Below are 14216 nucleotides of genomic sequence, written 5' to 3' on the forward strand. Positions count from 1 at the left end.
CACGGATATAGAAAAATCAAAGCACACGTGGGCAAGTGTAGACACGTTTTTAATTCTACTTTATGTTTATCCACCCAGCCTGGGAGCCATGAGTAGCAGCAGCCGTGCGCTGACTGAACGACGGTTTGTGGATGTGAACAACCGAACGCTATAGACAACTTTGTGATAAGAGACGCACAACAAAAAAACGTCGATACAAGGACAGCAATCGTGGCAACCAGATGTGTCAAGTGGATGCGTGTTTCTTTCTGCCTTTGTTCCTCTTCTTCGTAGGAGTTGGGTTGAAATAGAAGGATATAAAAGCTCCCTTGGAACATGCCAAAACTACATTGTTCCCATCGCCCAAGTCGACAGTGCTTCACTAGCTTAGCAAGCTGGAAGTACTAGTCAATTCTAGTCAATTTAAGCATCCGTAGTGCAAGATAGCTTGAGACGTCCTGTACTGCATATTGCCTAGTCCAACCAAAATTTTAAATAACGCTGGGCACCTCTAAATCTCATGGTTTTGCTTATTATTTGTATCGGTAATGTAGACCGATTTTGCAGTTTCACTTGGCCGCCAATATTGAGTATAGACCAATAGGGTATAGAACATATATATAGCTATAATACCCGTCATTCCCATATTTTGGCTATTTATTTATTATTTAGCCCAAACAAAAATATGAACCTGATATCCATTATATCTTGAACCTGAATCGGCTCTTTGCTGGGTGATTGTGCCCATGATCATCCGCATGAACACTTATCCTCTCCTTCCTCTCTTCTTCCCTTCCCTATGCAAACTACTCCCGCCTCCCTGATGAAAACAACAATGCTCAGAAGAAACTCACTGATGGGAGTGCGGGGTCGCCGTTGCAGCGAACTTAGGTTTTCATGTGGGGTCATCAGGGCTTACTGGGTCTATAGGTATGGTTTGAGCGGCGATCGGACTGACGGAGGAGGGTAGAGAGGACTTAGGTTTTTAGGTGGGGGTCACCGGCGCCGACCAGGTTTAGGGGGATGGTCTAGGCAGACGAACCGGCGAAGGAGGAGATCATGGTAGGGCAGAGAGGAGGAGGAGGAAGAAGAGAGAGCCACCGGTTGTAGATTGTTTGGATTCGACCATCACCGCATTGGCACCCGCCAGCTAGCCCTGCCGTCTCGAACCTTGCTTTTACATCCACGACATGTCCGAGCTTGGACATTATTACAGATATTTTGGACATTATCACAAACATTTCTTGTACTCATGAACAAAGCGTGCATCACCACTCAATGAATGACTCATCATATCCAAGTGCCACAAGTTAAGAGTGAGCAGGCCTGATGCATCGAGCCAGATCATTTGTGCACGATCTCACGCAAGTACAGTAGAAAGAAACGGCGTGCCATGCCATGCAACGGAATCCGTTCAGTTCGTGACAGGCGCAACCGCCTCCGAAACGAAACGAAGCGAAGAGAGTGCGGAACATTCCAACGGTTCGGGCGCGGAAAGGCTGTGCCTGCGAGAGGAAAAGCCGCGGCCGAAGAAAAGGAAAGAAAACCACCATCAGCAGCGAACAAACAAAACAGGGGAGGGAAGGGAGCGCCGCCCACCACCCACCATCACCACCAGCACCAGGTCGTCTACCCGAGCAGCCAGCCAGCCGCAAAAAAGCTTTGTCTTTGCGGAAACAATAAAGAATTCCGTCGCGTGCGACGAAGCCTCCAGACGCCTGGCCTGGCCGAGGGGGCGACGAGGCGGGGGGAGTCAGAGAGAGACAGGTAGAGAGAGAGAGAGAGAGAGGGTCCGAATCTCGCGATCCCCAATCCGAGGCGACGGAATTTTGCCGATTCGGGGCACGCCGGCTGCGGCGGCGGAGGCGGAGGGCCGGGGCGAGATATTCCGGCCGATCGGGGAGCTCCGGGCCGGGATTCGAGCCGCGATTCAAGCCGCGATTCGCGGTCTCCAGAGCTCGGGGCGGGCGGGGAGGCGGTGGGCCCGGGCGGGGCGGTTGACTAGGTGGGTGGATGCTGTCTGTGAGGAGGCGGCAGGAGGATGCGGGCGCCGCCCTCCGCGGCGGCGGCGGCATGGACGAAGACGGCGAGCTGGAGGAGGGGGAGGCGTACGGCGACGACACGGCCTTCGTCGACCCCGACGTCGCGCTCTCTTACATTGTGAGTCCTCCCCTCCCCTCGCCCGCCAAGCAGCTCCCTTCCCCTGCAGTTCCCACGCTCCCTTAGATTTAGCCTACCAATTGAGCGCAGCCAGCGGCTTGACTTGATCGGCCAAATCCACGCCGGCAAAGAACGTCTTTTTCTTGTCTGCTCGATTCTCCCGCTCTGCACGAGTGATTCCCACTCTAGGGCCGGCGGCGATCCCGTTGGTACACCATTTAACTCATCCAAAAATCGTGGCTTTAGTAGTTCACATGGCGCTGCAAGCAGCAGCATTCGTGGTTCATTTAATCCATCCGAAATTCCTGGCTTTAGTTCGCCTGGCACGGGAAGCAGCTAGCCTCATTGGTGGATCAAATTAAAGTTCATTACACAGTTTCTCGCTCTCTTGATGATGATGATGATGATGATGATGATAGGTTTCTCTAGGCAACGGTTTAACGATGCTAGTTCCAAGTGGTATTGGAAGCAGTTGCATTTGGAGGATCCATTTAAACTCTGCGCAGTCTGTCGCGTTGTTGGTGATGATCAATTTGTCTAGGCAAGGTTTCTCGATGCTACTCCTAGTTCGCATGGTACTACTACTAGAAGCAGTCGCATTTGGTGGACCATTTAAAGTTTGCTCAGTTTGTTGATGATGGTAAATTTGTCTGGGTAATGGTTTTACGATGCTAGGTCAAGTGGTACTGGCAGCAGTTGCATTTGGTGGATCATTTAAACTTTGCGCAGTTTCTCGCTTTGTTGATGATGATCAATTTGTCTAGGTAGCGGTTTTACGATGCCACTAGTTCAACTGGTACTGGAAGCAGTCGCATTTGGTGGATCATTTAAAGTTTGTGCAGTTTGTCGCTTTGTTGACGATGATAAGTTTTCCTAGGTAACGGTTTTACGATGCTAGTTCACATGGTACTAGAACCAGTCTCATTTGGTGGATCACTTAAAGTTTGTCGCTTTGTTGACGATGATAAAGTTGTCTAGGTAACGGTTTTACGATGCTACTTCACGTAATCATGTGCCCCTGGAAGCAGTCGCATTTGGTGAATCATTTAAAGTTTGCGCAGTTTGCCGCTTTGTTGACGGTGATAAATTTTCCTAGGTAACAGTAATTCGATGCTAGTTCAGCTGGTACTACAAGCATTCACATTTGGTGGATCATTTAAAGTTTGCGCAGTTTGTGGCTTTGTTGATGATGACAAGTCTAGGTAACGGTTGTATGATGCTAGTTCACAGGGTACTAGAAGCAGTCACATTTGGAGGATCATTTAAAGTTTGCGCAGTTTGTGGCTTTGTTGATGATTACAAGTCTAGGTAATGGTTGTATGATGCTAGTTCACAGGGTACTAGAAGCAGTCACATTTGGAGGATCATTTAAAGTTTGCGCAGTTTGTGGCTTTGTTGTTGATGATGACAAGTCTAGGTAATGGTTGTATGATGCTAGTTCACAGGGTACTAGAAGCAGTCACATTTGGAGGATCATTTAAAGTTTGCGCAGTTTGTGGCTTTGTTGTTGATGATGACAAGTCTAGGTAACGGTTGTATGATGCTAGTTCACAGGGTACTAGAAGCAGTCACATTTGGAGGATCATTTAAAGTTTGCGCAGTTTTTCTCTTTGTTGTTGATGATGATAAATTTTCCTAGGTAACGGTTTTTCGATGCTAGTGCACGTGATAGTAGAAGCAATCGCAAGTTTGTTGCTTTGATGATGATGATAAATTTGTCAAGTAAATCATTTTATGATGCTGTTGTTATGGAGGAAAGGCGAGCCTCTTGCTTCGATGGGGTGTTATCTTTGGTGTACAAGTACTAATTTTGATTTAGATACTCTCTGTTCGAGACCACTCCGTACATTCATTGCAAAATGGATCAAACTCTGAACATAAATCACTAAAACGTGTTTTACGATGCTAGTTCACATGGTACTAGAAGCAGTCACATTTGGAGGATCATTTGATGTTTGCGCCATTTGTCGCTTTGTTAATGATGATAAATTTTCCCAGGTAATGGTTTTTTGATGCTAGTTCACGTGGTACTGGAAGCAGTCGCATTTGGTGGATCATTTGAAGTTACACAGTTTGTCTCTTTGTTGACGATGATAAATTTTCATGGGCAGCAGTTTCTTGATGCTAGTTCATGTGATGCTGGAAACAGTCACATTTTTTTTCCGTAAAAATGCGAAGACTTTTGCATTTCATTTCATTGAATAGATGGAGTTTTACAGTCCTCGTAGGAAGCAGTCACATTTGGTGGATCATTTAAAGTTTGCGCAATTTGTCGCTTTGCTGCTGATTATAAATTTGTCAAGTAAACGATTTTATGATGCTGTTCTTATAAAAGAAAAGGCGAGCCTCTTGGTTGGACGGGGTGTTACCTTTGGTGTGCAAGTACTAATTTGTATTTAGCCATTCTCTATTTGAGACCAGACCTTACATCCATTGCGAAATGGATCAATACGTGAACATAAATTGCGAAGATGTGTTTTTATTCTGAGCTTAAGGTCAACAGTTGCTTCACACTTCATATGCTCAAATGTTGAATTTCAAACTTCCAGTATGCGCTGTATACCTGAAATCTTTTTGTACAGAAGAAAGAAAAACATGAATAGTGAAGATTTGGTTGGAAATGGAAAACAGTTGAAGGCACTGCCTTTTGATTTACTTCAAAAAATGCTTGTTTGGGAATTATGCAAGAGATCACTATAGCTTTACTCTCATTTGTACCAAAAACAAGCAACATGAGTGTGAGTAGTGGCCAGCAATTTAATACAGTGAAAAATACACTAGCAACTTTACTTTGAAGGTTATATACTGCTCCCACAATCATATTTGCTGTGGTCACTATTCTTATTTTGTGTGTTTCTGGTGTGTTCTATTTAGGATGAAAAACTCCAAGATGTACTAGGCCATTTCCAGAAGGACTTTGAAGGAGGCGTGTCTGCAGAGAATCTAGGTGAGGAGATGTTGAGCTGTTGCTGCAGTCAGCTTGATTTGGCTTCATTCATCTAACACTGCACTTATCTTTGACAGGATCCAAGTTTGGTGGATATGGTTCATTTTTACCTACGTACCAGCGTTCCCCCCTCCTGCCCCAAACTAGAACTCCACCTAAGGCAGCAAACCTTGGCTCAAGATCTCCTTATCACCAGTCTATTGAGGTGCTTACCTTAGCTAGCTCTGGCTGTACTGTTCTGGAATAGTATTGTCATGAACATACATTCATATTGCATTGATGGTGATTTATAATGTAGGCTGTGCCTCAGAACCCGACGGCTGTGGCGGTTCCGTCTGTTTCCCAGAACAGTGGTTCCGCATTACCTTTTTCGGGTGATTCAGTTAAAAAGGAAAGATGTGAAAGTGCAACAGCTAAAAGGAGCACTAGCAATCATGATCCTTCATATGGTTCATCTAAGTCTAGTGATCAGAACAGATTTAAAGTTCGGATAAAAGTTGGTTCAGACAATGTCTTGGCGAGAAATAATGCAGCTATTTACAGTGGTCTGGGCCTTGATATTTCTTCACCTTCATCTGTGGAGGATAGTCCCGATGGCTACAGGGGCCTCTCCCCGGAATTTGACAATGTACAACTTGAATCCCCTCGGACCATTCTTCAGGTAAAGTACTGCATGATAACTGTATTAGCTCTTTGTACTTATATTTCAGTATGAACTGTTCAATGGGCGAATAACCACTTCCATTTTTAATCACGACCACACAGATCATGACATGCTTCTCAGTTCCGGGAGGGTTCTTACTATCCCCTCTGAAGGGCAGTATTTTGCAATTGACGAAAAAGGTTGTGCCTTCATCAAAGACACGGGAAACAAGCGCGGAGATAGAAAATGCACAGGAAGCATCTGAAGGGCATGTAGTTAAGAAAATGAAGCCTGATGGTAAGAAAAAGAAACCCATAGAGGTGAAGAGGTCAAGTAACATAAATGATCCAACTGCAGTTATGAAAAAGGAGATCGATATAGAAACACTTGTTGGTCAAAAGATCGTATCAGAAGCTCTCAACATACCCATTTTGTCTAGTTCCAGAGGCATGGAGACAAAGGGCGAGAGTCACTTTGAAGAGGAGACAGCAGGAAAATATTTGGAAGGAAATAAGGATGCCCGGTTGAAAGAAGGGGCTATAAACAGCAACATAAAGACAATTAAAACTGAAACTGTCAAAGTGGAGACAACTAAATGTTCAGAAAGTGGTGGTCTTGGCAGCTCAGAAATTGAATTTTCAGCAGCAAAAAGGGAACTGAAACCCATGACAGAAAAGACAGCGACTTTGGAAGAGATGAATACAACTAATGACACTGATCTTCTGTTGGATAGGAAGCATGAAAGAAGAATAAAACCTGAGAGTAAAAGCAATGGTGCTGGAGTTAGCTTTGAAGATAACACGGTTATAGATGAAAGAACTCCTGCTGTTTGCAGGAGCATGGAAAAAGTGCCTAGCAAAGAAACTTCACTTTATGATGCAAATTCGAAAAATAACACCAAGAGTGAGGCCAAAAGAATCCATAGGGAGCAAAAAAAGAATGCTGCAACATCTTCTGATTTCCTGGATGTTGACAACGGGGCTCGTTCTTCTGCGGCAGTCAAAGAGAGAAAACATGATTCTCAGTCCAAATCTAGTCACTCCGGGAAGAAACCCAAAGCAAAATCACATAGAGATGTCAAGGACAGTTTGCCTGACGGATCTTATGGATGCAAGGAGCAAGTTATATTGGAGAATGGAGGTGGATTGGGAGAGTTGCAGCCAAAGGAAAAGTCTTGGAGCAAAAGGGATTTTGATATGCCTGGGGCTTCAAAGAGGGAGATTTCATCTGGTGCAAAGCATGATAGACATACAGCTTCTGAGGAGCAGAAGATGCATGTACTTCCAGCTTCTGTCTCAACTGCAAATGCAGCCCCTGCACCCCAAGTACCACACCTGATAGATGAACATTGGGTTCAATGTGACATATGCCAGAAATGGCGTCTCTTACCATATGAAACAGATATGAGTACCCTTCCAAAGGAGTGGAAATGTAGCATGCAACTGTGGCTGTAAGTTCAAGTTCAAATACAACTGTTTATACTTCCTACTCTTTTTTATTGCTTCTGTTCTTCTCTCAGCAAGTCTATCACTAGGTAGTGCGTGACCAGCATGCCTTATTATCGTGGCTTCTTTTAAACTACTACACTTGTACTACACACAGACATTTTCTCCTGTTCAAGCTGAACACCGACAATCAATGGTTCAGTTTTGATATCTTTTTTGTGGGTTTCTGCCTTATTATATTACACTTGCACTTACACTGTTAGGTTGTAGTTTACTACTCCCTCCGGTCTCTTTTAATTGACTCGGATTTAGTATAACTTTGTACTAAATTCGAGTCAATTAAAAAAGAACGGAGGGAGTAGTTTATACTATTTTGCCATTGAATTTGTATCCTTTTAGCACTGTAATGTTTTTCCATGTTTGTAAGTTCATGAACAGTCTTTTTCCTTTTCTGAAGAGCTAGAATTTGGAAATTTTGCAGACCTGGAATGAATAGGTGCGATGTTGGTGAGGATGAGACTACAAATGCTCTCAATGCACTATACGTCTTACCAGCCCCTGCCAACGGCATTCCTCCAGTTGGTCATTCTCATGTTGCTTCTTCAGGACTAACAACAGCCTTCAATGTAAATGGACATGCTGAACAGAGTAGGAAAAGGAAAAGTGCTCCAGGTGATAGAATAAGTGTCATTGATGGTGGCCACTCAACACAAGCTTCAGCTTATCCAGTGGGCAGCCAACATGCTCCTACTAGAATTAAATCTAGTGCTGATAGTAACCAGTATCATACTGAGAGAAATTCTGTGAGCAAATCAGTTGACCCTTTTACTGAAAAGAAGAAGTCCAAGAGTAAGAGCCGTGGCAGCCATTCTGATGGAGGTTCTGTTATTGTTCTCCCTTATATTATTTCAGTTATATTTGATACACAGTCTTCCTTTCTTCTTTTACTATGATTTGTATTTATTTTTATTTGGCGACAACACAGGAGATCTCATGGAAAGACCCAAGAAGCATTCAAAAGGAAAAAGTAAGAGAGAGATAGATCATTGTGAATATAAAGCTTCTAAGAAAATAAAAAAGGAGGACCGGCATCGTTCTAGCAGAGATAGGAATGCTAAATGTGATTTAGCGAGTGGAGACATTCCTGATGAGGCCAAGGCTTTGCTTTTGAAGGCAACAATCTTAAACAATTTGGGTGAAAAAGGTGATGTTTCTTCATTAAAGCAACAAAGCGCTCCTAGGTATGATCGTTTGGATAAATCCAAGAGAGACAAGGACGATGATGTAGTTCTTTCTGAAGACAGGAACAAGGAAACCTTTCACACCTCAGATGCACAAAGATCAGACTTTTCTACCAAGAAGAGGATAGTAAAGGAATGGGAGGAGAGTCAGCACAATTCTTCAACAGCTCATGTGAGCAATGGAACCACAGTGAACCACAGCTCTGCTGCCAAGGAAACCTATAAGGATCAGAATTTAAAGGAAACAAAGCCAAAGTTGAAGAAGTCTGAAGAACTGTACTCAACCACGGATTCCAGATCAGTAAAAGGTCAGATTTTATCTTGTAATGAAGGGCATGTAAACAATGAACTCGTCGAGGATAGCACAGATTTTGCGGGCAAAAGAGGTTTGAGCTTGGTTGGACCCGCTTCTGGTGACATGGCCCACATTCAGACTGCAGCTGTGACTTCAAGCTCTTCAAAAGCTTCAGATTCACAGAAGAAGAAACATAATTCCCATGTTGCGAAGATTTCGCCAATTGAGTCAGTTTCCTCATCACCAGTGAGAAACTCTAACATTGATAAGCCCCCCCATAACAGAATATTGGAGAAAGATGGACCTATGAATACTAATTCAAGCACCATGCCGAGTTCAGTAAAGCATCTAAATAGTGAAGCTGGTATAGTGGACAATGTTCGGCAGGCTAAGAAATCTAAGGATAGTCTGCTTGCAAGTGAACCTGTCTTGCATAGTTCTTTGCAAGGAAGTTCTGACAAAGATGATGATCTGGTTCAGTTAACTCGAGGTCACGCGCCCGAAAGACTTTCTTTGAGAAAGGGTTTGGATGATGATCCACATCATGCATCTGGGAGAAAGGATTCCACTGTGAATGGCTCCAGTGCATCTAGGGGTTATAACCACTTGCATTCTGGTGATAAAAATAGCTCGCGCACTGATGGCTCTGTGGTGCAACCTAGAGCTGCAGTCTTGGACGCTAAAGGAGATACAGTTGCGAATGCTCATACGAAAAGTGCAGCTTCCATGCAAGACAGAAATGGATCAACTCATTGCCCCCCGGATGGAAATTTTCAACCACAGTTGTCATCCGGAAAAGATAAATTATATCCCAAGAGTAACAAGCAAGATACAGAGAAGCCCAAAGCCCAAATGGTTCCTTCACCTTTGAAAGAAACCCACTCCACTCCAGTAAAACCCAGTGCGTCAAAATTGACACCACAGTCAAGGAGATGCAGTGATGAAAATGGAGGGCAACACGGTGTTTCAAAACAGGGTGCTTCAAATCCCGCAGACACTTCCAGTCCAGCTATGAAAGATGGTAATTCAACTGCATATGCTCTCAAAGAAGCTCGGGATTTAAAGCACAAGGCTAACCGTTTGAAGGTTGTTCACCATTGTTTTTCTCTTATGAATATGCTAACTTTTGTTGTGTAAGGACCTTACCAACTTTCTCTGCAGAAAGAAGGAAAAGATCTTGAAAGCACAAGGCTTTACTTTGAGGCAGCCTTAAAATTTCTGCATGTAGCGTCACTTCTGGAACCTCCTAGTATTGATGGTGGGAAACAAGGCGATGCAGCTCAGAGCATGTTTTCTGATACTGCAAAACTCTGCAAGTAAGCTAATACAGAAGTATATGTTATGCTGTTCTAATTGCCAACCTATTCATTTCTGTGAATATACTCCCTAGTTATAAATTGGGAACTAGTGCCTGGAAGTTCTTGTTCTGCATGGCCTGACTTGAATGGGCTCTATCATCGCATGTTTAGTCTGATAGTTTTCACAACACAGTTAATTAGCCTGATGGTAGTCGCAATACAGTCCATGTACAGTTATATTTATATTACAAAGCTGATGTGATATTACTAATTTTTATGCCAGCTGGATCTAGGAAAATTTTGCTCTGATAACCGTATAATTGCCCGTGTTGTCAAATTATAGTCTGAAGTTGCAGTTTTGTGTAACAGTGCTCATGTTTTTACGTGAAGAGTGGTCAAGAGTTGTCACTAGAGTTAATTATATTTATTTTATTGCCCAGCTTTGTTGCTCACGAATATGAAAGGTGCAAGAAGATGGCTGCTGCTGCTTTAGCATATAAATGTGTCGAAGTAGCTTATCTCAAGGCTGCATACTACAAATACCCTATTGCAAGCAAGGATCGACAGGTGTTGCAGGCAGTTGTACAGACTACACCAGGTAAGTTGATCTAATTAGTAAAATTTAAGTTTATGTCTATTGTGAAATTTAGCTCGCAGTGTAGATTTTAAAAAAACATTAAACCGGATTAATGCAAAAATTGGACTATTATGCGTTGCCAAAAACTATCTAAGTATCATCAGTTAAAAGAATAAAACCAGACTATCATATTTTCTCAGTGCTATCCTGCTATCATATCATGACTCTTCTCTGGATGTTTTTATTTGTTTGACTCGATATTGTTACTTTTGTAGGTGAATCACCATCATCCTCTGCCTCAGACATTGATAACCTAAATAACAATGGATTATCTAAGAAGGCCCCTTCAAACAAGGATGCTAATTCACCTCAAGTTGCGGGGAATCATTTGTTACTGGCTGTTCGCAATCAACCACACTTGACAAGGTTACTAGCTTATGTAAGTTCTTGAATAATCCTGACAAGCAGCTCAATGAAGTTCCCCTTTATAGTGATTTTTAATGGTTCATAACAATTTCATAATCTGTCGAGAATGTAGTAAGAAAATAAAAACATTCATAGTATTGGTATGCCTAATCATATTCAGCTGTTCTTTACGTTCATTGTGCGTCTAGGCCTTGATGGCTTCCTCTCAAGAATCGGACACTCATTAGGGTGGAACATATACCACTAATTGACTAACTTATAGTGCATGCTGAAATCATGTTTATTGTTAGAAAGGAATTGACTAGTAGTTTTGTTGTGCTCCTGCTAATTGTGAATTGTTAGTTTTTTTTTCTGGTTGCGTTTAGAGCAGCCAACAATGCTATGCTGGTATCACAGAAAGCTGAAATTAATGCCTTTAAACAAAGATGGCACCAATTTTTCGTCTTTTTTGTTAACCCAGAAAGTACAACAATTGGTCAGAAATTTTGGGCTTTGAATTTATGTTGAAATGGTGAAATTGTGTGTGTGATAGTTGCTCTTGCTGCATGGCAGTAGCAAACTAGCAATGGTGATAGTTGCGAGCCTTGTGGTTGGTAGGGCGGTGCATTGATTGGATATATGAATTGAAATCGATCTGAACTTCCAGTAACCGATATACCTCTAGTGGAGTTGTATGACGCAAATTTGTTAAAAGTAGTAGTCTAGAGTTTTGAGCACTGCAATGTATAGTTTTGGAATAACTCCATAAAACAGCAAACTGGATAAATCTTGGCAATCATAAGCAACTGGCTCGCTTTGTGGTGAACTGTCAACTGTGTCCTGGAAAGAATGTTGTCTTGAGCAATGACCTTATTTTAGGATAAGCTGCACCCATATTGGATGGGATCATCCCATTATTCATGTGGTCCAACTTGTTCATGACATTAATTGGCATTATGTAATTACGTGGCACCAACTCATATATTACTCAAACAGTCATACCGGTTTAGAATGTTAAAATGGAATTAGGATAAGATGAGCCTAATCGAGTCATCAAACCAAACACCTGTTGAAATAAGACAATGCTACTTTCAGGAGAGAATAGCCAAAATACCACGAGTCAAAACTAAAAGTGCCAAACTAGAACTAGTTACTTTCAAGACATGCTCATTGGTTCTTTAATGGTTCTGGATCTGATGTTATATTATTCTTTTTCTTAGACGAATGATGTCAATTGTGCCTTTGAGGCAACTCGGAAATCACAGACGGCAATTGCTTCTGCTGCTGGCAACCATGAAAAAGGAGTAGATGGTGTTTCTTCAGTGAGAACTGTTCTGGATTTTAACTTCAGAAGTGTGAATGATCTACTCAGACTCGTGCGGCTTTCAATGGAATCTATCAGCTGCTGACATGATCAGAATCGAAGAAAATGACATGATGGTAGTATTTAGTGGAAAAGTTCAATAGTGCAGAATCCTTAGGTCTTTTCATTTAGGCATGCTGGTTAATTTGTACAGGAAGTTGGTTTGAGATTCTTCTTATTTTTGTTTCCTTAGTGGCATCCCGTTATTATGCATAGTCACTGGCAGCCTAGCATCAACTTGGAAGATCTGAACTGTCTAGCAACTGAGGCAGCTGAAGATGAGCTTCATTGCTCCACAGTTGCGATCCTTTGGACACTGAAGGCATGTAACTCTCAGATTGCACTTGATAGGAAAATGCAAAATATTACCTGGAAAATGGCTCGTTCTCAAGTACTCTCTTTGCCTACATGCTGCAAATCATGCGGTTTGTCACTGAGCTGGCTTATGGTTGAAGAGTCTGTCAATTTTTCTGTGTACTGTACAAGATGATGTGTTCCCTGCTTAACAGTTTTGACGGTATGTTTCAGTTAAATATAAAAAATTTCGACAACCTATTGGTGCTCCATAATGTTTACATAATCTTCATTATTGCGCAGGGGAGAGGTCAACAGTGTCAATTAAGAGTGCAAACCAAGAAAACACCTGGTGGTGTTTCTTTTTCGGTATTTTTAAGAGGGCATGTATTCTGGAGAAAGTTCAAGCAGGTATGTTTACTAGTATTTAGTCCATTAATTGTTATGTTGACATCCATGTGTGCTTGCACCTCAAGAAAGTGAAGGATATGACTTGTTGAATGAATGTCACTTGGTATTTTATGGTGGTGAAAATTGACTAGTAGTGTGTTTGTCATGATATATTGACATCAGGATCCAATTTTTAATTGAACAATTTGAAGTCACACTTGTGAGTGAGATCATATTAGAACAATGGTTTCTCCTTAGAATCATACTATACATATGCATGCTGCATACACAGTCAGTCCTGTAATCTTGCAAGGGTGGTACTGGCTTTCAGCCAATCCCCTATTTGTTTTATGTAATGTGGCAGTTAACTGTATTGGGTTTGTTGTTTATCTGTTTTCTTTTGTAATTCAAGGATATCCTAATAATCATAAAAAAAGTGTTTCTAAATTGTCAAGTACACACTGTTGTTTTGAAGCTTCGTTGGTCATATGTAACTAGTTTACTACGGCATAAATCTGAAACAAGCTAGAACTGGTTTGCTGCGATTTGTTTACTTAAAAAGATCCATGGTCATGTGTATGTCTTATTGTAGACTTTGAAAGTATAAAAACTGTACCTCACCTCGCCACTGGCATGTACAGTACTAGTAAGCTGAAACGAAGAACATACTGCTTGTTTCATTTGTTCCGCTTCAACTGACACGATGATGGTGCCTTTTTTTCTTTTCAGGCTTCAAAGAAGTAACCACTTGGACCATTACCTGTGTATGAACATTGTACAAACATTTTTCATGTGGAATAGGCTAACCCGTTTTTTCATTATCAATACCAGAGACTGTCAGCGGAACATGTACATGTATAACAGTAAAGTCTCGGACTCCGTCCAAGTTTTAGTCCCCATTACCCATCTTGCAAAATTGCCCCGTTTCACATTTGGTTGTTTAAGGTAGTGTATAGCTAACCTTGACCTAAAAATGTGTTGCAGAATGCAAAATAAGTTTACTTTGTAGCGTGAACCCAGCCTGAGCAAAGTGATGCGAATTGCTGCATTTCCTCGGAGTTCTGAGACATTAGAAAACACTTGTCTTTCCCATGGAGAAATAGTTCTTCAAAAGCTTCATCTCCCAGCCTAACCCTCTGCCACTTTGTATATCTCCTCCGTGAGCGGATGCCTTGCCGG

The 14216-nt window shown here is 42.1% G+C and overlaps 1 protein-coding gene across 1 annotated transcript; it reads left to right on the forward strand.

The window, feature by feature from the left end:
- Window positions 1-2013: 2013 nt before the first annotated feature.
- LOC124671165 (cysteine-tryptophan domain-containing zinc finger protein 7-like) lies at window positions 2014-13943 on the forward strand. The gene is made up of 13 exons (XM_047207578.1): window positions 2014-2139; window positions 5014-5086; window positions 5164-5291; window positions 5385-5747; window positions 5852-7179; window positions 7656-8053; window positions 8160-9796; window positions 9872-10026; window positions 10449-10606; window positions 10861-11024; window positions 12211-12870; window positions 12951-13058; window positions 13767-13943. The coding sequence occupies exons 1-11, from the start codon at window positions 2053-2055 to the stop codon at window positions 12397-12399; spliced, it is 4680 nt and encodes a 1559-aa protein (XP_047063534.1). The 5' UTR covers window positions 2014-2052; the 3' UTR covers window positions 12400-12870; window positions 12951-13058; window positions 13767-13943.
- Window positions 13944-14216: the final 273 nt, after the last annotated feature.

The sequence above is a fragment of the Lolium rigidum genome, chromosome 7, assembly GCF_022539505.1.
Source record: "Lolium rigidum isolate FL_2022 chromosome 7, APGP_CSIRO_Lrig_0.1, whole genome shotgun sequence".
NCBI classification, from domain to species: domain Eukaryota; kingdom Viridiplantae; phylum Streptophyta; class Magnoliopsida; order Poales; family Poaceae; genus Lolium; species Lolium rigidum.

Bases quoted from the DNA above. Each gene is read 5' to 3' on its own strand.
- LOC124671165 (XM_047207578.1), top strand. From the start codon at position 2,053: ATGGACGAAGACGGCGAGCTGGAGGAGGGGGAGGCGTACGGCGACGAC. The intron at 2,140-5,013 runs GTGAGTCCTCCC...TGTTCTATTTAG, and splicing joins ACGTCGCGCTCTCTTACATT to GATGAAAAACTCCAAGATGT. The intron at 9,797-9,871 runs GTTGTTCACCAT...CTTTCTCTGCAG, and splicing joins ACAAGGCTAACCGTTTGAAG to AAAGAAGGAAAAGATCTTGA.